Here is a 22,467-nt window from a genome sequence, read left to right as displayed (position 1 = left end):
AAAATTTACCACCATTTATCACAAGTATTGATTCTGCTTAGTATTGTTTATATATTTAATTGAACAAGTCAAGATTGGATTTGAGTCAAAATTAAATTATACCACTGTGCTAACTTTCAGATATTTTTGTTTTTAAGTCTTTTAGTGAATATCAGACTTTATGGAGAAGAAGAAAAGGTAAAGCTTAGGGAAGATGCTTGAAGTCCTTTTCATTGCCCTTTAAATCACATCTAAAGCTATCATCAAAGCAAACTTGATTTAAAATTGGTTGTGGCACATTAGGTTAGGAGCGAATATATACTCACCTTCTCTGCCCGATCCCAGCCCTTTACCTCCTGTTTCTCATCTCCAAAGTCTGCAAGATGCTAAAAGAAGTAAAATTTAACTTATTTTTTAAAATTATAGATTGCTTATCAATGAAAATTAACTTGATGATTTGGACAGCTAACAGTTATGATATATTTGGTATTTATAGCTTTTTCTTTTTCCTTCAGAAAACCATAGGCAAAATTGCAACATGCTTGGAATTACGAAGTGCAGCTTTACAGGTAAATAGGTTCCCCCCCTCCAACTTTTTAATATAAGGAAAAGAAATTATTGTGAACTATTCTGATAAAATATTAGCATTCATGCCAAAAGCAGTATCGTCTCACAAAGGTTTTATAACAGTAAGAATTCATGGGTTAAACTCATATTAAAAGATTTAGTTCATATTATATAAACTGTAAAAATGAAAGATATGACTTCAATTTTTTTTCTGTTATTTTTAGCCTGAATGTTCCAAAAAACACAAAAACAAAAACCAGTTTGGAATTTTTTTTTTTTTTTTTTACCCTGAAAGCAAGAAATAGATTCATTTATTTTGGCTACTTTTTGAATATGTCGTCAACCACTTAAAAGACATAGGGTGCAGTGAAATCTTTGTAATAAAAATATGTAATGCGCATGTTTTAAATTCAGTCCACACAGTCCCAAGAAGAATTTAAACTGGAGGATCTGAAGAAGCTAGAACCAAGTAAGTTTTGTTTTATATTTTTTAGTGATACTCCTTTAGAAAAATATTTGAGCTGTTATGGATATTAAGGTTATTTAGCAGAGATGCTGATTTGAGTCATTTCTGTTAATATCTAGTCCTATGTAATTTTTTTGTGCTTTTATAATTCCTATAATATTTATAGTAATTATTCTTTGGTTCACTTTCATTATAGAATATGAAAAATTATTTGATTCTATGTCGTACCTCATCTATCTGTTTTAGCCTTTATTTTGTTTTAATCTCTTTAATAAGACTATAATTAAATTACTTTGGTAAACATTTACAGTAGAGTCTACTGGAGAATATAAAGTTATAGTCATTGATGCTTATTTATACAGCATGTCACTGAAAACTGCAGTCCAGCTGTTTGATCTGCTCTATAAAATATTTCCTTGTTGTCCTCATTTTCCTTCCTGAAAGTTTTTTTGAGGTAAACAATTCCTTCAAATATTTTGGTGGTTAGGTTGCTGCTAGATGAAGCTTTTTTGCTGGTTCAAATGAATGTTCTCTTAGAGGAAATGTTTGAAATATAAGCAAGGGCACAAGTATTGAATATCACCACAGTCAATTTTAGGACATTTTTATCACCCCATAAAGAAACCCTTTATCCGTTAGCATTCAGTCATTTCCCTCCAGCTTCCCCCAATTCCCAGCCCTAGGCAACCACTAATCTACTTTTTGTCTCTATAAATTTGCCTGTTCTGAACATTTTGTATAAATGGAATCATATAATGTATGGTCTTTTGCAACTGGCTATATATAAGATTATTTTAAGAAAAGCACATTGATGGCTTTAAAAAAAAGATTTCAGCTGCAGTTGGGATGTCTGAGTCATATAATGTTTCTAAAGAAAATCATAACGTTCACTTTTAAATGATAAGAATAATTTGGATTTGGGATCCTTACCTAGTCACTATTTTCCATTTCTTTTCAGTTTGTTTCCAAATAAAACTTAAGAACCTGTTAGGTATGTAGGGTGACTGTAAAGTTTGTAAACGCTTATACTCAGATGTTTATTATCTCTTTCCATAGACTCGCTCAGTTATTCCTCCTATGGCCTCATAGACTTTCTCGTTGGTAATAACGGTTGCCATTTTTTCGAGTAGCAGCAGTATGCCAAGCACTCAGATAAATCGTCTCAACGGCATTTTGCTTACTGACACTTGCCCGTGATCTTACAGCTTGTAAATGCCAGAACCGGATTTTGACCAGGGTTCTAAGTGATCTCAAAGCCTGCATTCCTACCACTGCACTCTGTTATTAATACTTGGAATGGTGCAGTATTGGCATCAACCCTAAATATCATGGTTCTTCAGGTCAAGTTCCTGAGAGATTTTTGGCCCATATCTTAGTGGAAGATTGGACTAAAATCTGCATTAGTCTTCTACTTTGTTTATTTGTTTTTGTTTTTTTTTAAGATTTGGTGTGGGAATGGAAAGGAAAGAGTATTATTGGGATTCATTTTGTTATAGTTTGAATTTATATAGTGCTTCTCGTTTGGACTTCTCCCTTCCTGGTACTTATTATTTTTTTAGATGATTTTAATTTGCTGTTGCCTCTAAAAGGAACATAAATGTGTATATTGTATCTCAGTAGGATATGCTCTGTAATTAATTTTGAATTTATAAAATCTAGGCACTTGTTATGAGTTAATTATTTTATCAGAATTAAACATTTTCTATAAATTGGTGTTTGACTATATTTCAGATTCAGTGTTCTTAGTCAAGCTGACCTCTGCCTCTTCTAAGAATGTTAAGGAAAGGAAAATTAATGAATGACTGTGTCTTTCAACATGTTAGTCCTAGTTGGTTTATTTTGCTAATGTATTTTTCCTTCAAAGTTTTAAAAATATAATCCTGTCTGAAATTCATACTAAAACTAAGATCTTGAAAGTACTAGTTACTTGATTTTCTTACGTTAATCCTTAGTAGCAGACTACTTCTTACTCAAACTTGGTCCCCCGTGACAACCCCATAAACTGTGAAGTTCCCTTCCATTAATTCATCTTTGAAGGCCCCGAAGAAATCCCACCTTTCTCTGAAAGCTTTCCGTGCTTTCCCTAGCCATAATTAAACTCTACTTCATGTCCTTTCTAGGAGCACTTTTTATAGCCCCCATTGTAGTCTTCCCTGTATTTTTCTCACTTATATTTATTTCTCTCCTCAAGATTGTGAATAGCCTCTGTATTTTCCCCACAGAGCCTCATTCAACGCTCTGCCTATAGTATGAACTCGGCAGATTTTTAGGTTGAATGTCTTCAGGGAATCTTCTCACATAATTAAAAAAATAACCTTTCAGATGGGAAGCACTTGCTCATTTTTGCCTACCACAAAAATGAAAAATGTCAGCCACAAAAGAAGAATACATCTGGGGTGTGTGTCTGTGAGATTTTTAGAGTGTCAGCTTCAGGAGGTTTCAGGGCCTGCTCCATGACAGCAGGCTGAGAATGCTGAGTTCTTACCAGTAGAGGGTGGGCCTGTGTGTGTGATTTCTACTGGATGAGCCAGTTAGTCCCCAATGGTGGTAGACTCCATGCTCATGATAATACCTTCCATGGAATTATAAACTTGCTTCTCTCTTCTCTAAATTCTCCTAAAATATCAATATTAGTGTCAGAAGAAAAATCCTATGTAAAATTTATGTAGAACCCTATTTTAAAAGGACGTTAGAATCCCTGTTATTCCATAGTTGGTGAAAATGGAAACCTATCCTACATTTACAGAAAGGGAGAAAGGAGCTGTTATTTTTCTCCCAAAGTTATTCACACAAATTAAATATCTGATATACTCTATACTTATAAATACAAAATAAAGGAGAGGCTATTACTGCAAAACAGACATTTCCTTTTCAAAGCATTGATGCCTAAGGAAAGAAAATACTGTTTAATTCTTCTATTATAATACAAATTTAAGATATTCTTAATGACTAATATGATTTTCAACTTTTTCACTGATGTTGTTTTGTACATATTTTAAGGTTTGATTTTTCCTTTTTATTATTAAAATGTAATCATTTCTGATATGGATATACATGATCTTTTTTTTTTTTGTCACCCATTCCCTGTTCTCAGTATCTAGCATAATACTGTGTAAGTGATTAATTCAGGGGTCCCCAACCCCTGGGCCGCAGACCAGTATTGATCTGCGGCCTGTGAGGAACCGGGCTTCACAGCAGGACGTGAGTGGCCAGCGGTGAGGGAGCGAGGCTTCATCTGCCGCTTCCCATCGCTCCCCGTCGCTCCCCATCGCTCGCATTACCACCTGAACCATCCCCCCTCCCTCACCCACGGTCTGTGGAAAAATTGTCTTCCATGAAACCGGTCCCTGATGCCAAAAAGGTTGGGGACTGATGAATTAATTGATATTTGAGTTGAATGAATAGCTTACAAGGAGCATTCATGCACCAAGTTTAGAGAGGATAGTCTTATAATTTTAAAAATAGTCCTTCTTAGTGAGATCTGAAACAATAGGATTCTAGTCAGCCAGATAGGGAAAACTATGGAGAAATAAATTACCATATAATAATGTAGACTTATACTTTTATGGTACTTTAAATGTTCCCATGCAATGTCATATACTGTGTTATTTAATTTAATTTTCTCAGCAGTCTGGGAAGGATAGAACTGGGGAAACGGAGATTCAGAGTAGTTATGTGAATGCTCAAGTCATTAACATCCTTGTAGGGCTAAGATCTGATTTCAGAGCTTTTGCTACTTCCCCCTTGCTTATCAGACTTTAGCTCTACAGTCCATTCTACTCCTTGAACAAGCTCCTGCCCCAGAGCCTTTGTTGTTGCTCTAGCTTGTTCTCTAATTCTTGGAGAGCCCCAGCCCCAGAGCTGCTTGTGGACATTTCCTCTCATCCAGCTCATGGCTCAGATGTCTTCTAGTAATTCAGGTTTGAGAGGCCTGCCCTGTTCACCTCAGCTGAAGTTATCCCTCTATTCCATGTACACAAGCATCCTCTGTGTCCTTCATTACACTAATTGCAGTCTTAACATTATCTTGTTTATTTGTTGCCTTATTATTGTCTGCTTTTCCTGACTAGGGTCTAAGATCCACATATGAGGGCAAGAACCCTCTGTCTCTATCACTGCCATATCTTTAGCACTCAGTGCACGTTTGTTGAGGATAAGAAAAAGAGAGGAAGAATGAGGGTAAGAGTTGGAGAGGGAGCGAGAATAAGAATGAGTGAGAATCTAGACCCAAGTCTCAGACTTCTCTCCCCGAAGGGCTTAGTAGGAGTGCATATGTTAGAAGAAGTCTGATAAACACATCCAACTCCGATTGGAGTAAGGCATATAATTGCAACCTGTACACAGGGATTTCCTTTTTGGGGATGACAACATCCATACCTATTTTAGCTCTCAACTGCAGGACTCCAAACTTAGAGAGACTGAATAAGTTGAGTATAAAATCATAGAAATATTTTGGGTTGCCCAATTAATGCTATTACTTCACCTTCATATAGTTGCAGGTAGTTACTGGGAATCCATAAGACCAGATATGAAGCACTAAGTTACATATAGCACCTCTCTTTAAGTTTACATGCCAGGATATAGTCATTGACCACAACCATAATACAGGAGGTGGTACCATGTTGTTTGAAGACTTCTCTTGAGGATAAATCCCTCTTTGTGTTTGTGTGTGTGTGTATGTAAGAATATATGCACATATATGTATGTATATATTACACATTTGTAATAAACTATGGTAAAATACGTATGAGAATTATAACCTCACTACTATAAACTTTACCAGTTTTATGGAGTTGAGGGGAAGTTTCATCAGGACATAGAATAAGATATGCTCATGTCCCTCTCATTGGTCATCTTTGACACCAATCTTTTAATTTAAATACTCCAGGGAGGAGTTACTCTCTTCTCTGGTGCCCCATGTCTCACCTAGGACTTTGTACATAGAACTATTTTGGGGTTCATTTTCCATAAGGACTCTGAGACTCTAGAAGTAACTCTCCTTGGAGGTCTAACAATACTCTGAAATTACTGGTACTTGGAGTACGGATATTTTCATTTTGCTAAGATAGTCAATGGTTTATGGCTCTGGATGATGATAAGATTGGGAATTTTTAAAAAAGTATTAATAGGCATAGTAAAATTGACTAAAAATCAGTCATTGACAGTAAAATTGTTCATTTTGATTCATGAGATAATTCATACGTCTTTCTCTTTTTATTCTAGTCCTAAAGAATATTCTTACATATAATAAAGAATTCCCATTTGATGTTCAGCCTGTCCCCTTAAGGTAAAATAAATAAGCACCAATATTTGTCTTCTTATTCTATCATCTTGTTTTATACCTGTTTTTCAGAGATTCTGGATGTTTTATATCAATGTTGGTATACTGATATCATTAGTAGTAACATTAACATTTTATGTCAGCATTTTTTATACCAACATCTTACCTAGGAAATGAGTAGCTGTGAGGCTTCTCTAGTATATTTAGCTTTGTAGCTCACTCTTTTCTCTGTCCTTTTGCATGTAGAAGAATTCTAGCACCTGGTGAAGAAGAGAATTTGGAATTTGAAGAAGATGAAGAAGAGGGTGGTGCTGGAGCAGGGTCTCCTGATGCCTTTCCTGCTAGAGTTCCCGGTGAGTATCACTTGTTAAAAATATACATTACTTAACTCAATACAAGGTCAAGGTGTTTGGAACTTATTTTGGTATTTGCTAGTAGAGAGTAAAACCTCTCCAGGGTTCATGCCAATCTTAAGCAAATGGTCGTGTTTTGGGCAGTAGCTGTTTTATAAGTATAGTCTGAAAGTATCTTACTATCTGTTTTGGGGTTCCAAAGACCACCTTTGCGTTTGGAGATTCAGTAGGAGGACTCACAGGACTCAGCACGTGATTGTACTCACAGCTGTGATTTATTCCAGAGAAAGAATACAAAAACAAAGTCAGCAAAGGGAAAAGGTGCATGAGCAAAGTCTGGAGGAAACCAGGTGCAAGCTTCCAAGAGTCCTTTTGCAGTGGAGTCACATAGCTTGTGCTTGATTCCTCTAGTGACAGATTGTAATGACACACGTGAAGTGTCCACTAGGGAAGCAGGATGCACATTAGAGACTCCATGCCCAGAGCTGTTACTGGCAGCTGATCACATAGACACCCTCTGCCTAGCACTGACCAAAATTCCAGACTCCTAGAAGGAAAGCAGATAATTCAGCATAAACCATGTTGTTTGTAAAAATAACTTAGGCACAGTGACTATTCTTATCAGGGGATAGTAGGAACCCTCCCAAAATCCAGATTCCCAGACTCTAGTCAGGGGTCTACCTTGTACTCAGGCCTTTCTAAGAGTAACAATCTCAGACCTGCTATGTTAACTCTTTTCTGTACACTTTTGTAAGTACTTCTTTAATTAATCAAATTGTGGTCATTAAAACTGGACCCAGGGGCTCTCCTGGTGGCGCAGTGGTTGAGAATCCGCCTGCCACTGCAGGGGACACGGGTTCGAGCCCTGGTCTGGGAAGATCCCACATGCCGCGGAGCAACTGGGCCCATGAGCCACAACTACTGAGCCTGCGCGTCTGGAACCTGTGCTCCGCAACAAGAGAGGCCGCGATAGTGAGAGGCCCGCACACCACGATGAAGAGTGGCCCCCGCTCGCCGCAACTAGAGAAAGCCCTTGCACAGAAACAAAGACCCAACACAGCCAAAAATAAATAAATAAATTTATTTAAAAAAAAAAAAAAAACTGGACCCAGGGAGAATGAATACAAAACAAATGCCCTTTTCTTCCCATCTTGTTTTAGGAAAGCAAATAACGTATGGCAAGGCTTTTTTGTTTACAGAAGATCTTCCCTCTCTGTCAGTAACCTAGGCAGCCACCCTGGATAAATTTCTTGCCTCTCCCAATTACTGTTTTACTCTGTTCTGTTCTTATACAGGACACAGTTTTCATTTCTGGTAAACTATAATAGTTCACTTTAGTGTACTATGCTGATATATTGTGATGTATTTTAAAATAGACGCCAGAAGCTTTAAAATACAGCTAGATACAATTTATGTATTATCCTGATAACTTTCTTGGTAATAAAAGTACAGGCAGACCTTGGAGATGCTGCAGGTTTGGTTCCAGACCACCGCAATAAAGTGAGTATTGCAAGAAAGCAAGTCACACAGATGTATTGGTTTCCCAGTACATATAAAAGTTACGTGTACACTGTATAGTCTGTTAAGTGTGTGATAGCATTATGTCTAAAAAAACAAGGTACATACTTTAATTAAAAAAATACTTTATTGCTGGGACTTCCTTGGTGGTCCAGTGGTTAAGAAACTGCCTTCCAGCGCAGGGGACTCGGGTTCGATCCCTGGTCAGGGAACTAAGATCCCACATGCCGTGGGGCAGCTAAGCCCACGCACTGCAACTACTGAGCCCATGTGCCACAACTAGAGAGCTCATGTGCTGCACCTACATAGCCCACACGCTCTGGAGCCCACACACTGCAACTACTGAGCCTGCACGGTCTGGAAACCACGCTTCACAACTAGAGAGGAGCCCGTGTGCCACAGCCAAGACCCAACACAGCCAGAAATAAATAAATAAACAAATATTAAAAAAAGAAAAAAACTTTATTGTTAAAAAAATGCTAGCCCTCATCTGAACCTTCAGCTAGTTGTAACCTTCTTGCTGGTGGAGAGTTTTGTCTAACGTTGGCTCTGACTGATCAGGGTGGTGGTTGCAGAAGGTTGGGGCAGCTGTGGCACCTTCTTAAAATCAGAGCACAGTGAAGTTTGCCACCTAGGTTGACTCTTCCTTTCACAGTTTCTCTCTAGCATGCAGTGCTATTTAATGGCACTTCTCCCATAGTAGAACTTCTCTCAAAATTGGAGTCAAGTCTCTCAAACCTTGCCACCGTCTATCAACTAAGTCTATGTAATGGTCTAAATTTTTTGTTGCCATTTTAACAGTCTTCACAGCATCTTCACCAGGAGTAGATTCCATCTCAAGAAACCACTTTCTTTGCTCATCTGTACGAAGCAATTCCTCATCTGTTAAAGTTTTATGAGATGGCAGCAATTCAGTCACATCTTCCGGCTCTACTTCTAATTCTAGTTCTCTTGCTATTTCCACCACATCTGTGGTTCCAATGGTAACATCAAAGATCACTGATCACAGATCACTGTAACAATAATGAAAAAGTTTGAAATATTGCAAGAATTATCCAAATGTGACAAAAGAGACACAAAGTGAACAAATGCTGTCAGAAAAATGGCGCCAGTAGACTGGCTTGCTTGCTTGACACAGGGTTACCACAGATGTTCAATTTGTAAAAAATGAGATATCTGTGAAGTGCAATAAAGTACTACAGTAATAATAGTGATATTCCAGTGTTTATAATGCCCCTTGGGGAGGAGGCATTATGGAGTTGGAGCAACATAGACTTGAACCAACAGACACTGGGCTTGAGTCTAATCTCTGTCCATTACTAGTTGCACCTATTCTTAAACCAGTTTAACCTCAATTTCTTTATTTATAAAATGGGATGATAATCATGCCTACTCATAAGGTTCCTGTGAAGACTAAACAAGGTACAGCTTATAAAGCTTTTAGCACAGTACCTGTCACATGCTGAATATTAGTGAGGTGATTATTCTCATCATCATCATCTTTCAATGGAGATAACAATACCTACACTATAGGATTATTGGGACAATTACTGTAGATGGTAGCTCTTATTGTTAATAATGTTTCTTTGGTATAGGGCATTATTCCTAATGTACCTTGCTTTATGAAAAGAGAGATGTATTTTTCTTGTTTTTGTCATATATGTAGGAAATTTCAAAATTGCTGAGATGGTGAGAGAAATTATCTCGCTGTTTTACTAACTGAATAGTTGTTATTCCCTTTGCAAACCACATATTATCATTGCCGTAGCTTCCAGTACTATAAATTTCTATCTGACTTGGTTGTTTGCTCACTTGCTGTACTTCTGTAGCAAACAAGATCTTTAAAGCAGATGATGTAAGCCATGAAACATACAGATCAAGGTTTTTATGAGGTTCAGGTTGCTGAGTTGAAAAGAAACTTCTGCCATAAATTAAATCCATTTGCTATGTAAGAGTAAGCCCAAACTGAATAGATTTTTGTAAACTGATATAGCATTGTGATATTTCATTTCAGAGGTACAGAAGGCTTACTGAACCCTTCTATTCTCTGAATTTCTTTTTTGAACGAGTACATGTAGTTTAATTAGCTGTTTTTAGTTTGGGGTCATTATTGTCCACGACCTATAGGTGTCATTAAAAAATGACTCGTAAAATTGTATTCATTGACATCATCAAAATAACAAGATGACATTTAACCTTTAACTTAACTGTAAAGCAGGAAACGTTTTATTTTCCTTGTTATTCTGAGAGAATCCAAGATTTTAGTTATGCCTAGGCTGTGTTTGCATTTGGTGGCAAGATAGTTCTGGGAATTGTTGTGACTTTTAATTTATTATCTTTGTTTTTATATAAGTTACTGAATTGTAAGTTTGTTGTGACTTTTTTTGAAAGTCACGTTTATTGAGGTGTCACTTACATATACAACATTCACCCTTTTTAGTGTGCAGGTTTATGCGTGCTGACAAACGCCTACAGGTCTGTAACCAGCACCACTGTGGGGCTGATGAGGAATAAGGTATGGTGTGCAGATGTGGTAGGACCCAGGATCGTTTTTTCCCATTTAAAACCGAAAGCGCCTTTTTAGCCAGCCTTTAATGGGGGGAGGGGGAGAGGTAGATATTATCTTACCTTTTTTGATATTAATCTTTTTCCTCTTCAAAATTTAAAAAACTCATATGGCAAACATCATAAGTTTTTGTTAAATAATTGGATTAAGCCAAAGTAGGATTTAATTCTTCTGAAGATAGGCTTGGTAGATTTCATTTAAATCAAGGATATAAATTTATAACGTGTTTTTTATGGCCTAAAAATGTATTGACATTGCTGAATATAAAGCTCTTAAAATCATAAGCCCAAGAAATATGAATAAAAAAATAGCCAAGACACAATTTTCAAGATTTAAAAAAACATTTTTTTACTGAATGACGTGATTAAACTCAAACATAGGCTTAGCAGGTTCAAAATTATACAAATGTGTTGGTGTTTTGAGCTCTTATATAGGCTTAAATATGCATAAAACATGTTTATTTTTGAAACTGAAAATAAAGAATGAAATTTACCTCTTCAGCGTGAAACCTGTGCTTGGGTTTTCCTGCACAAGTACTCAATTCTGAGTTGAACTTGAGAAATAAGCAAACATGAATTTCATTTTCAGCTGAAATGAAGTTTTTTCTTGCTCACACATGTAAGAAGTTGAAAATTGCAGCAAAATGTTCATTGCTTTCCTATGACTATCAGGGCATCCTTCCTTCACGGAAATCCAGAGCATGCCTAGGAGCACAGCGGTGAATCTCATCTCAAGGGTACGGTTAGACCACAGCTCGCCAAGTTCTTTTTCTTCTCCCAAAGTCTCAAGTTCTCAGGCTGTGCAGAGGAATCAGAGAAAGTGTTCCTCATCCAGGCATTTATTAGTATGTAAAGGGAAGGAAAATACTCTTTGATTTTGTTCTCTTGTTCTCCAGGCTGGTTTTTAATAAGATGTAAGACTTATTTATATTTTTTCTCTCTCTCAAGCCCAAGCAGTCGTGGAAATATTTCAGGATTTCCTTTTAAAGTTAATTCTTTTTCTTTTAAATCCAAGAATCCTGTCACTTGAAGTTAAAGGGTTTTCTTCAGAGCTTTGCAGAGACTGGTTCATATGAAATGTCTGTTAAGTATGCTACCTCCTGCAGCCCTCATCTTCAAAGCACCCGGCAACATCTGGCCTCCTCTTTCTTGAAAGTACTCTGGCAATTCAACCTTGCAACTCAGACACCTGTGGGGAACTCTCCCTTGCTTGCTGTAGGGAATGATGGATTGCCTTTTTTAACCTAGCATTTCTACATGAAGCACAGGCCCACTGACTCCTAGACTTTGTGGATGTGTGTTTATTAATTTTTTTTCCAAAATGTGATAGTGACACTGATATACTCTTTATGTACGCAAACAACTTCAATCAGCTATAATTTTAATTTCATAGACCTAGATACAATATTATTTAAATGATAATGGCCCCTAAGATTTTTTTCAAACTTTTAAAGCAGTTTTAAACACGAACAAACATCTTAACAGTTTTTCAAACTCTTTTTCGTGAAAGCTTAGAGGAACCCATTTTCCTCAACTGCTAGACAATAAATGACTTACTAGGAGAACTTGTATGTGTATTTTAATGTTTTACCACAATTTCTACCTCCAAATTGAACTCAGTATTTCAAAACAAATAAATGGTCCCTCCATAACTTTTTATCTACCCGCAATGTCAGTTGCAAAGATTATCTATTGCCAGAATTTGAAGACACATTTAATATGTTACCTATCTACCAAATACTGTGGCTGGTTTGAACAATATCATTATCTTAAATCGTGTTTAAAATTATCCCAGAATAACTAAAGTATTTTTCTTGAAAGAAAAAAAAATGCTACTTAAATGCAAAGTATTATCATGTATGTCCTTTTTTTTTTATCATGCTTTAGCAGCACGAAGAAATGTGCACTTAAAAAATATTGGATGACAGGGATTTCCCTGGTGGTCCAGTGGGTAAGACTCCGTGCTCCCAATGCAGGGGGCCTGGGTTTGATCCCTGGTTGGGGAACTAGATCGTGCATGCATGCTGCAACTAAGAGTTTGCATGCCGCAACTAGGAAACCCGTATGCTGCAACTAAGAAGCCCACATGCCACAACTGAGACCCGGTACAGCCTAAATAAATTAATTAATTAAAAAAAAGAAAGAAATTTGGATGACAGAGAATCTGTGTCAATAGTACTAGATCTGTGAGTTTAGTTACAAGTATTACAAATTTAAAGCAATGAAAACTAACAAGATTATATGTATTATCACATATATATGATATTGCTTAGTCTACATTTTGGACACCTGACTGAACTCTGCTGTAAGTGTGGATAAAAAATTAATATACTCCTTGTTAGTGATGTTTAATTTCCGAAGCACTAAGGCAAAATAAGGACCAGCTCACCTCTTATTTTAGAACCAACACCCGTGGGAACATCTGTACAATATCACATAAAACGTCAAGCAAATAAAGTTACTTAATAAGCAAACTCAAATCACAGGGTTTTCAAAAGAGATAATTCTCAGTAATTATCCAAAAAGTCATTGCCTCTTTAGGAGTCTTGTCTAGGTGATGATATACTACTGTTTTGGAACAAAGACCATCATGCCATTTTTCATTATAGACCAGGAAGAAAAATCATGTGAGGACAGGGTCTTAAAGGATTTCATTGACTTCAGTTTCCATGTAACCTCTGTTTTCTTCTGTGGACTTAACACGCAGACTCCTGGTCTCTGGGCTGGCGGTCCATTCCTAGTCTGGTTCTCCGAAATCTCTCTCTTCCAGAGTGTCTTGGCCCCATTACAGAGAACCAACCAGTCCATGTGAGGAGATCCTCCTTACGGTAGGTTCTGCAGTGTTATCAGCTTCCCTTGGAACAGAGGAGTTGTAGGTGAAGGACGAGGACTGCAGCTGCTCCTCTGCTTCTGCCCCTAGGTTCTTCAGAACCATTTTTTTTTTAGATACCATATATATGTGTTAGCATATGGTATTTGTTTTTCTCTTTCTGACTTACTTCACTCTGTATGACAGACTCTAGGTCCATCCACCTCACTACAAATAACTCAATTTCATTTCTTTTTATGGCTGAGTAATATTCCATTGTATATATGTGCCACATCTTCTTTATCCATTCATCCGATGATGGACATTAGGTTGCTTCCATCTCCTGGCTATTGTAAATAGAGCTGCAGTGAACATTTTGGTACATGACTCTTTTTGAATTATGGTTTTCTCAGGGTATATGCCCAGTAGTGGGATTGCTGGGTCGTATGGTAGTTCTATTTTTAGTTTTTTAAGGAATCTCCATACTGTTCTCCATAGTGGCTGTATCAATTTACATTCCCACCAACAGTGTAAGAGGGTTCCCTTTACTCTGTTTATTTTAAATGGCTATTAGAACCTCAAAATATTAGCACCTTGTCAATGGTTGTGATTTGTAGTTAAGTGATGTTTTTTATGTTTGTGGAGCCATAGCTGCGTTCATAAATTGTCTTCTACAGTTGATGCACTATGGAATAGGACAACTTGGATTACTGGTCCAAATACAACATATTGATAAATAGTTTTCATCATCAAGGTGGACTTTGGTGTGTCCCCTATTGCCCTAGTGCAGTAAAATGACCCTGGAGCTTGTGATTCGTTTTTGTTACCTTATCAGAATCATCTGTAGGCTTAGGTTTGGAATCCTCCTCTCCTAGCTTGTACCTCTTCTTCAGAAGCCACATTGAATCAAATAATTCCCCCCAGTTTTCTTTGACAGCAGTAGGACATGTTTGCTCCAGTTGGTGGTACACTGGGGAGGTAGGGCAGGTAAATCAGAAGAGGCTGACAGCACCAGGCGGCCTTCCTCCATGCGCTGTAGAGCTTACCAGCTGCCAGTGGCTGCCCCTTTCTCGCATGAAAAACTAAAAATGGATCCAACCAGATGAACGTGGTCCTACTGCCCATTGCCATATGAGACTCAAAGACCAATAATAGAGTTGCTGTAGGGACTGCCCAGTCTCTGGCCCTCACAGTGAACACGCATTGCTCAGTGCACAAAGTTCAGGTGGCGTTTATTCCTTCTTAATCACTGTCTTTTGTGGAGCTCCTAGCCATAGCTCCAGCACACCCCTAGGATTCTGCGGAAACCTGGTTGAGAAATCCTGGTTTAGGCAGTTACCTGTATGGCTCCCCGAAGACATCCATATTCCAATCCCCAGAGCCTGTGAGCATGTATGTTACATGGCAAGGGGACTTACGTTAAGGACCTTGAGACGCAGATTATCCTGCAGGTCCTTTTTAGGCTTTGTGGACAATTAAATTACAAAAGTGGCAAATGGGACATGGCAGTTAGAAGCATGGACTCTAGGGTCAGACTGCTGTGTGATAATGGACAAGTTACCTAACTTTTCTGTGCCCCAGTTTTCACCTTCTGCTAACTAAATGGGACTGACATTAACACCTATATCATAGAATTATTGTGAGGATTAAATGAGTTGACACATATAAAGTTAGAACATTGCCTGGCACGTAGTTAAGTGTTCTGTAAGCATTGATTATCTGTTGTTTATGCAGTGCTACCACATAGAAGAACATTTGTTATTTTTGATCCTTGCTCTAGATTTAATAGCAAATTATTCTAGCTGGAAAAGCTTAGTCTATACCAGATCATGTATGATCATTTCTTTTCTTATCCTGATTATAGTCTTCAAGTTTTACAAGTGTAGTTGCTTGTTCTCCTGTTACTTTATATAGTTGAATATTTTAATTGTTCATTTAGAAATCTTCTTTTAATGTAGTGCTTTGATTTCTGATTATCATATGGTTTTACCTTTGGTACATAAACATGCTACCTTTCTCATCTAACCCAGGAGCTGCAGGTGGTATGGTATTATGCTAGTATTTTATCTTCTTTCACGCACATGTCATATAAGACAGTGCATCGATACATATATAATATATATATTATCTAGCCATTTGTTTACTAGAACATAATATAACCTTTAGAGCTGTGAAATTCATTTATTTATTCAACAATACATTAACTCAAAAAGGATCTGTTTATTACTAATGCCAAATAATAAAAAAAATGAGTGGTTACCCAGATTTGTCTTTCAAGAAGCTTACTATGTAGTCAACAAGACAAAGCCAACAGTACATAATTATGGTTAGAGATGTGCACAGTGTGTTATGGATAAGCAAAAAAAAGAAGGCTAAGGGAGTTCAGCACAGGGAATCTAGCCTGAACTGAGACTCCGAGTGTGTAGGAGTTGGTCATACAGGGAGAGAGCACGTTGGAAACCATCATGAAATACCTTGAATATTCACCTTTTTAAATCATTTGTCGTCTTCATTTTATTGTCAGCTTGCAGATGCTCTTTAATAGGTGTAATGAGGGTGAAACTGAACCTTCATGATGGAATGTTTTCATACTACCTTGAATTATAGAATAATGAAGCTGAATAAATTAACTTGCAGCTTGAAATCACTGCCTTTATATTGAATTGTTAGAAATATATTTAGTGGTTAGATTAGATTTTAGTGTAGTCTGAGGCAAAAAGGTTTGTTGGTAATGAGGAAAGAAATGTCATCCCATTCATTCATTTCAACTAAAAGAGCTAGACAGTTATAGATTATGAACTGATTCATCCAAAGGTAGAAACCAGTTTTAATGTTCACTTGGGAAAAACATAGTCTCATATCATTGACTTTGAATATTGGATAAGAAATTACCTTTTGACTGTCAAAGAAAGAAAGCCATAGTCAAAGTAAAAAAGACAAGGGGCTAACATCCTTAATATATAAATAAAAATTTTAAGTTGCAACAACAAAAACCAACAAGCACATTAAAAGACTGGGCAAAAGACATGAACAGACAGTACACACGTACATACAGACACACAAAGATGTACAAATAGCCCTTAAACATATGAAAAGATACTCAACTTATAATAAGAGACATGCAAATTAAAACTACTGTTGCTTAGGCTGTGACAGATGCTCATTCATCACTGGTAGGAATACAAAATAGTACAGTCCCTTTGGAGGGGAATTCAGCAATATTTAACAATAACATCAGAAGTACACATTTACTCTTAGGCCCAGCAATCTCACTTCTAGGAATTTATTCTCAAGATACACCTCTAAAAATATGAAGAAAATATTTGCATATGCGCCAGGTTGTTTATTATGGTGTAATCTGTAATAATAAAATATTAGAAACAACCTAACTGCCATATGTAGGTTAGCTGAATAATACTGTAGAATACTATAGATAATAATCAGGAAAATCTCCATGAACTGATGATTTTTCAGAACATATTGTTCAATAAGTAAAATATGTCAAGGCAATTCACATTAGCAGATTAAGGAGGAAAATCTCATAATCCTCTGAATAGATGCAGAAAGGTTTAAATTCTAAATCTCTTCGTGATTTTTTAAAATTCTAGCAGACTGAGAACAGAACAGTTCTCTGGGTGTTCTCTAAGGGATGCTTTGAGCCAAAATCATACTTGAAGCATTCCTTTTCAGATCAATAACAAGACATAGTGCCTACTATGTCCTCTTTTCATCAGTGCACTAGGACCAAAAACAGAAGTAAAAGATAAAAATTATTTGTAGATTTTATGAATATGTGTGTAGAACATGCAAAAGCGCCTATAGGTAAATAATTAGAAATAGTAAGAGAGGGGCTTCCTGGTAGTCCAGTGGTTAAGAATCCACCTGCCAATTCAGGGGACACGGGTTTGAGCCCTGGTCCGGGAAGATCCCACATGCCGCAGAGCAACCAAGCCTGTGGGCCACAACTATTGAGCCTGCACTCTAGAGCCCGCGAGCCACAACTACTGAAGCCCGCACGCCTAGAGCCTGTGCTCTGCAACAAGCGAAGCCACTGCAATGAGAAGCCCGTGCACTGCAACGAAGAGTAGCCCCCGCTCGCCACAACTAGAGAAAGTCTGCGCACAGCAACGAAGACCCAATGCAGCCAAAAGTAAATAAAAATTAAAAGAAAAAAAAAGATAGTAAGAGAGTTTAGCATGGTTCCTGGATGTAAAATCTGTACATAAGAATTGATTCTATAGGCCTATTGTGATCATTTTGCAATATACAAATATCAAATCATTATGTTGTATACTTGAAACTAATATAATGTTGTATGTGAATTGTACCTTGATTTTTTAAAAATTATGTACCAAAAAAGAATTGATTTTATCTTTATAAACGATCAACAGTTGCTTAGAAAATGAAATAACATTTATGATAATATCAGAAAATATCAATATAGTTTAATAAATCCAATGAGAAGTATAAGACCCATGTGAAGAAAGCAGTAAAACTTTATTGAGAGAAATTAAGAAGTCTTAAATAAATGGAGAAATATATTCCAGTTCATGGGTTGGAAGAAGCAATTTGTAAAGATGTGACTGTTTCTAAAATTGATCTGAACTTCACTGCAGTCCCAACAGTGTTTTTGTTATTTGATGTTTTGTGTTTTTTTGTTTTTTTTTTTTTAAGAACTTGACAGCTGTTGTGTTATAATTTACATGGAAATGCAAAGGGCTAAAAGTAGTTAAGACTCTTGAAGAATAATGTCAAGGCGGGAGAATTTGCTTTACCGAATGTCAAGACTTTTTGTAAAATTATAGTAAGACACTTACAGTAGTGGTGCAAGGGTAAGAAATAGTCCAATGAGAGAATGGGGAGCCCGGAAAGAGACCCACACTTGATTTATGATCAAAATGCCACTGCAGATACATGGGTGAGATGACAGTCTATTAAGTAAGTGGTGCTGGGACAATTGAGTGTCCATGTGGATTAGAATGGGATTGGGCTCCTACCACACACCATAGCCAAAAATTAATTCTGTGTGGATTATAGAATGAAGTGTGAATGGCAAAACAAACAAGCTCTTACAAGAATACCTTCATGACCTTGGAGTGGGGAAAGATTTCTTGAATAGGACACAGAAAGCACTGACTCTAAAGGAATTTAGAGATTGAGAAATTTGAATACGTTAACATTAAGAATTTACCATAATCAGAAGACACCATAAACAGAAAAGGCATTCTAAACATGCAAAGACTGATCTTGGTATTAAAAGTCAAGAATAGCTGTTATCTCTTGGGAGAGAGTGATTTGGGGGCACAAGTCAAGCTCCTAGTATGCTGGTAATATCTTTCTTTCCTGGATATGGTGCTAGTCACACAGGTTTGTTCACTTTGTGAAAATTCATTAAGCTGTGCCTAGAATTTGTACACATTTTAATATGTTACCCTTCACTATACAGATTTTTTTTAAAAAAGGAAAGCCACTGATAAATTATTTGTAAAACATGTATCCAACAAAAAACTTATGTCAAAATATTAGAGGACTCCTACAAATCACTAAGAAAAAGGTGAACATTTCAGGGACTTCCCTGGTGGTCCAGTGGGTGAAACTCCATGCTCCCAATTCAGGGGGCCCGGGTTTGATCCCTGGTCAGGGAACTAGATCCTGCATGCATGCCACAACTAAGAATTCTGCATGTTGCAACTAAGACCCAGCGCAGCCAAAATAAATAAATAAATAGTATATATTTTTAAAAGGTGACCATTTCAGTAGTAAAGTGGGCAAAATAATTGAATAGGTACTTTAGGAAAAGGGAAATGCAAATGCTTATTTTTAAATGAAAAGGTGCTCAACTCATTAATCATTGGCAAAATGAGCTTAAGACTAGATTGGTATTTCTCTACACCTAAATTGGCCAAAAAGAACCTGACAACTCCCAAGTGCTAGTGAGGATGTGGAACAATGGAGATTGTACTAGGAGCAGAAACTGACACGACCACTTTGGAAAATAGTTTGTAATTACATAGCAAACATGAAGGTGGTATATCATGTGACTCAGTAAGTCCTCCCTTGGGGAATGTGTGCATAGGTGGAGCAGAGCATGCATCCAAGAATGTTTGCAGCAGCTTTGTTAACAATTTCCAAAAACTTGAAGCAACTCAAATGCCTGTCAACAGAAGAATGGACACAAAAACTGGTGTATTTGTACAACCTCTATATTATACTAATTCTGGAAAATCATAAAAATGAACAAATTACAGAAACTGACAACAATTGGATAAATCTCAAGTTCAAAAGCAGACAAAACAATTATACAGGGTTGCTTTTTAGTAGTGATTTTAAAAGCCAGGGTAGTGAGGAGGAATTCAGAAGAGCATTGGGTGGGGATAGAAGGGGACTCCTGAGGTCATGCTTTATTTTTTGACCTCATTGGTGGTTACATGGATGCTTGCTTTCCGGCATTTCATTAAGCTGTACACTCGTTTTATTTGCTTTTCTGAATATGTGTTAGATTCGCAATTTAAATTTTTTTTAAAGAATAGACAGTGGGTGCAGTAAAGACCTTTTATCTTTAATGTAAGAAAACTTGTGAAAATTGAAAATGTGTTGAAATATGGCAAAATATTTCATGTGAAAAAGTATAATTTTGAAACAGTATTAAATACTGCTTTGAATGTCCCATTTTGGTTTTTCTGCTTTTTATACTTCTACCTTGTCATTAGTCAAAAAAAAATTTTAACAGGTATCACCAGTTAAGACTCTTGGATTTCTATAGTAATTTTCAGGTCATAAAATTCACTCATTCTAAGTGTACAATTCAGTGACTTTTGATAAATCTATAGTGTTGTGCATCTATCAGTGTGATCCAATTTGAGAACATTTTCATTGCCCCCTGAAATTCCCTCTAGCACATTGCAGTCAGTTAAATGTATTGATAATATATTTTGAACATGGTAAGTTGATTGATTCATGTACTTCAAATACTTCCTCATTAAAAGTAGAATAACACATTGTTGGATAGAAACTTGAAGAGTGTCAACCAAAGTCCTTTATAAATGTTAGATTCTGTAAGTTGTGGTACTGTATACATATTAAATTAAAATCAACTTTTGTTTGCATTTGTTCTTCATCAATTATTTGAAATAAATGAACAAACTAGAGTCGATTTCTTTTTTCACGTCATTTTCTTGGTGGGGAATGCTCTTGTGTGGTTCTGGGTGGTTTTTCAGTTTTAAAAAATTTAATTGATCTATGGAAAAGATTTCAAACATACAATTACTTTTGTGGTTTTATGTGGCATTCTCAGTAGGACCGATTTCTGAGAGGATAGAGCATACAGAATAGGATGAAGAAAGGAGTGGGAAATTACACTGTAAAGTTATTCAATTAAATATATAAATATTAAGTTATTTCCTGAAAGATTAATAGTAGCTGAAAGATTTATTGATTCTGGTATTAAATTTTTCAAACTTTAGAAATACATAACAAATGTTTATAAAGCTTTTTGTGTCCTTGTTCTACCACTTCATGTTGAGATATGGAGTATATTATATAGGAGTAAATGTGAAACATATATATTATGTACATTCTCAATTATGTGGTAATTTGTAATTGGGCTTCCTGGATTGGAAGTTTAACAAACTTGAGCTAGTAATTTATGCTTTAGTGTTGAATATGAAGTATGGAGGTGTAGATGTATCTTGTGTCTAATTAAGCATTTGTCTGAGAAGAATAACATCAAGTGTCTGTACGTTTTGGAAACCAAAATGATGCCTGGCTAGTTACTAAGCCAGTTAAGAGCAAATCTATATCTTCTCTATGTTGTTAAAATATTTACTTTGAAATTATTGGTGGAGCTCATTTTTATTGCTATTTCTCCGTTGCCAGGTACTTTATTACCAAGGTTGCCATCAGAACCAGGAATGACATTACTCACTATCAGAATTGAGAAAATTGGCCTGAAAGATGCTGGGCAATGCATTGATCCCTATATCACAGTTAGTGTAAAAGGTAAATAACTATGTATATCTATCTTCCCTCTGGGGAATTTTATAATGTTGCTTCTCGTTTGGAACTTTTTTGGTGGGGAGAGGGAGGGGATGTTTTATATCTGTGACAACTTATTTTAGTTGATTTTACAGTGAGGCGAAATCCCTGGGAAGAGGTGGTCATCATTCCCTCACCAAATATTTCTGAGAGATTTACTAAAAATACTTCCCTATCCATAACTTACACTCATATTTGCTTTTAGCTTTTTCTTTGTGTATATCTTTTTATTCTTAAACTTCTGTCAAGGGTGCTGACTAGACAGACACACTGTCTTTAACAGCAGATGCATCCTTCAGAAAACAGGTTTAAAAAATGTCCCCCACCTTCCAAGGGTGTGTGGTTTTCTTTGCAAAGCCCAGTGTTCTTCTGTTTTCCCACGCCTCCGCTTCAGGTCCTCTCGTTCCTGTCCAAGAGAGGTTTGTACATAGGACAGCTGTGCAGAGGTGGATGAGAATCAGGCCTTCAATTAGTCATGAGTGGAGACAGGGAAATAGGACGCGTCCATAAACATCCGTGCCCTGAACATAATCCTGCGGAACATTAGACGAGTGATGTATTTCTTATACTTAACTATGTTACCGTCATTATTAAGCATGATTACTGTTAGGATTTGTTTTTTTCTATCCAATGGCAAACCATTTTTTTCCTTGAAAACAACTTTTTTGGTCATTGGTTTAAGAGGGAAGCCACAGTGATTGAACTGTTTTGTCGTTGCCAAGCATTTTATACAGCACTTTATTTGTAAAGCACTCAGCAGTCTTTTAAAAGTAATTATTGGGTGATTGAAGATGAAGTTGTCATGCTATTATTCAGAAATAACTGCACAGTTAATCCAGTCTACAGTTAATAAACCTGCAGTTTGAGACAAATCAAACAGGTATGGGCTGAAATT

General features: G+C 36.6%; 1 protein-coding gene across 1 annotated transcript in view; it reads left to right on the top strand.

Moving 5' to 3' along the window:
* AIDA (axin interactor, dorsalization associated) overlaps window positions 1-22,467 on the top strand; it is a 40,853-nt gene that overhangs the window by 15,038 nt on the left and 3,348 nt on the right. Inside the window, exons 3-7 of the mRNA XM_082670402.1 lie at window positions 495-548; window positions 961-1,015; window positions 6,236-6,299; window positions 6,540-6,646; window positions 21,414-21,536. Coding sequence (XP_082526528.1) covers window positions 495-548; window positions 961-1,015; window positions 6,236-6,299; window positions 6,540-6,646; window positions 21,414-21,536 — 403 coding nt within the window. The remainder of the gene's footprint in view (window positions 1-494; window positions 549-960; window positions 1,016-6,235; window positions 6,300-6,539; window positions 6,647-21,413; window positions 21,537-22,467) is intronic.

The sequence above is a fragment of the Grampus griseus genome (genome assembly GCF_964374135.1).
Source record: "Grampus griseus genome assembly, chromosome: 1".
Classification (NCBI taxonomy): domain Eukaryota; kingdom Metazoa; phylum Chordata; class Mammalia; order Artiodactyla; family Delphinidae; genus Grampus; species Grampus griseus.
The sequence above is the reverse complement of the archived record's forward strand: the minus strand, read 5'-3'. Positions and strand labels throughout refer to the sequence as shown.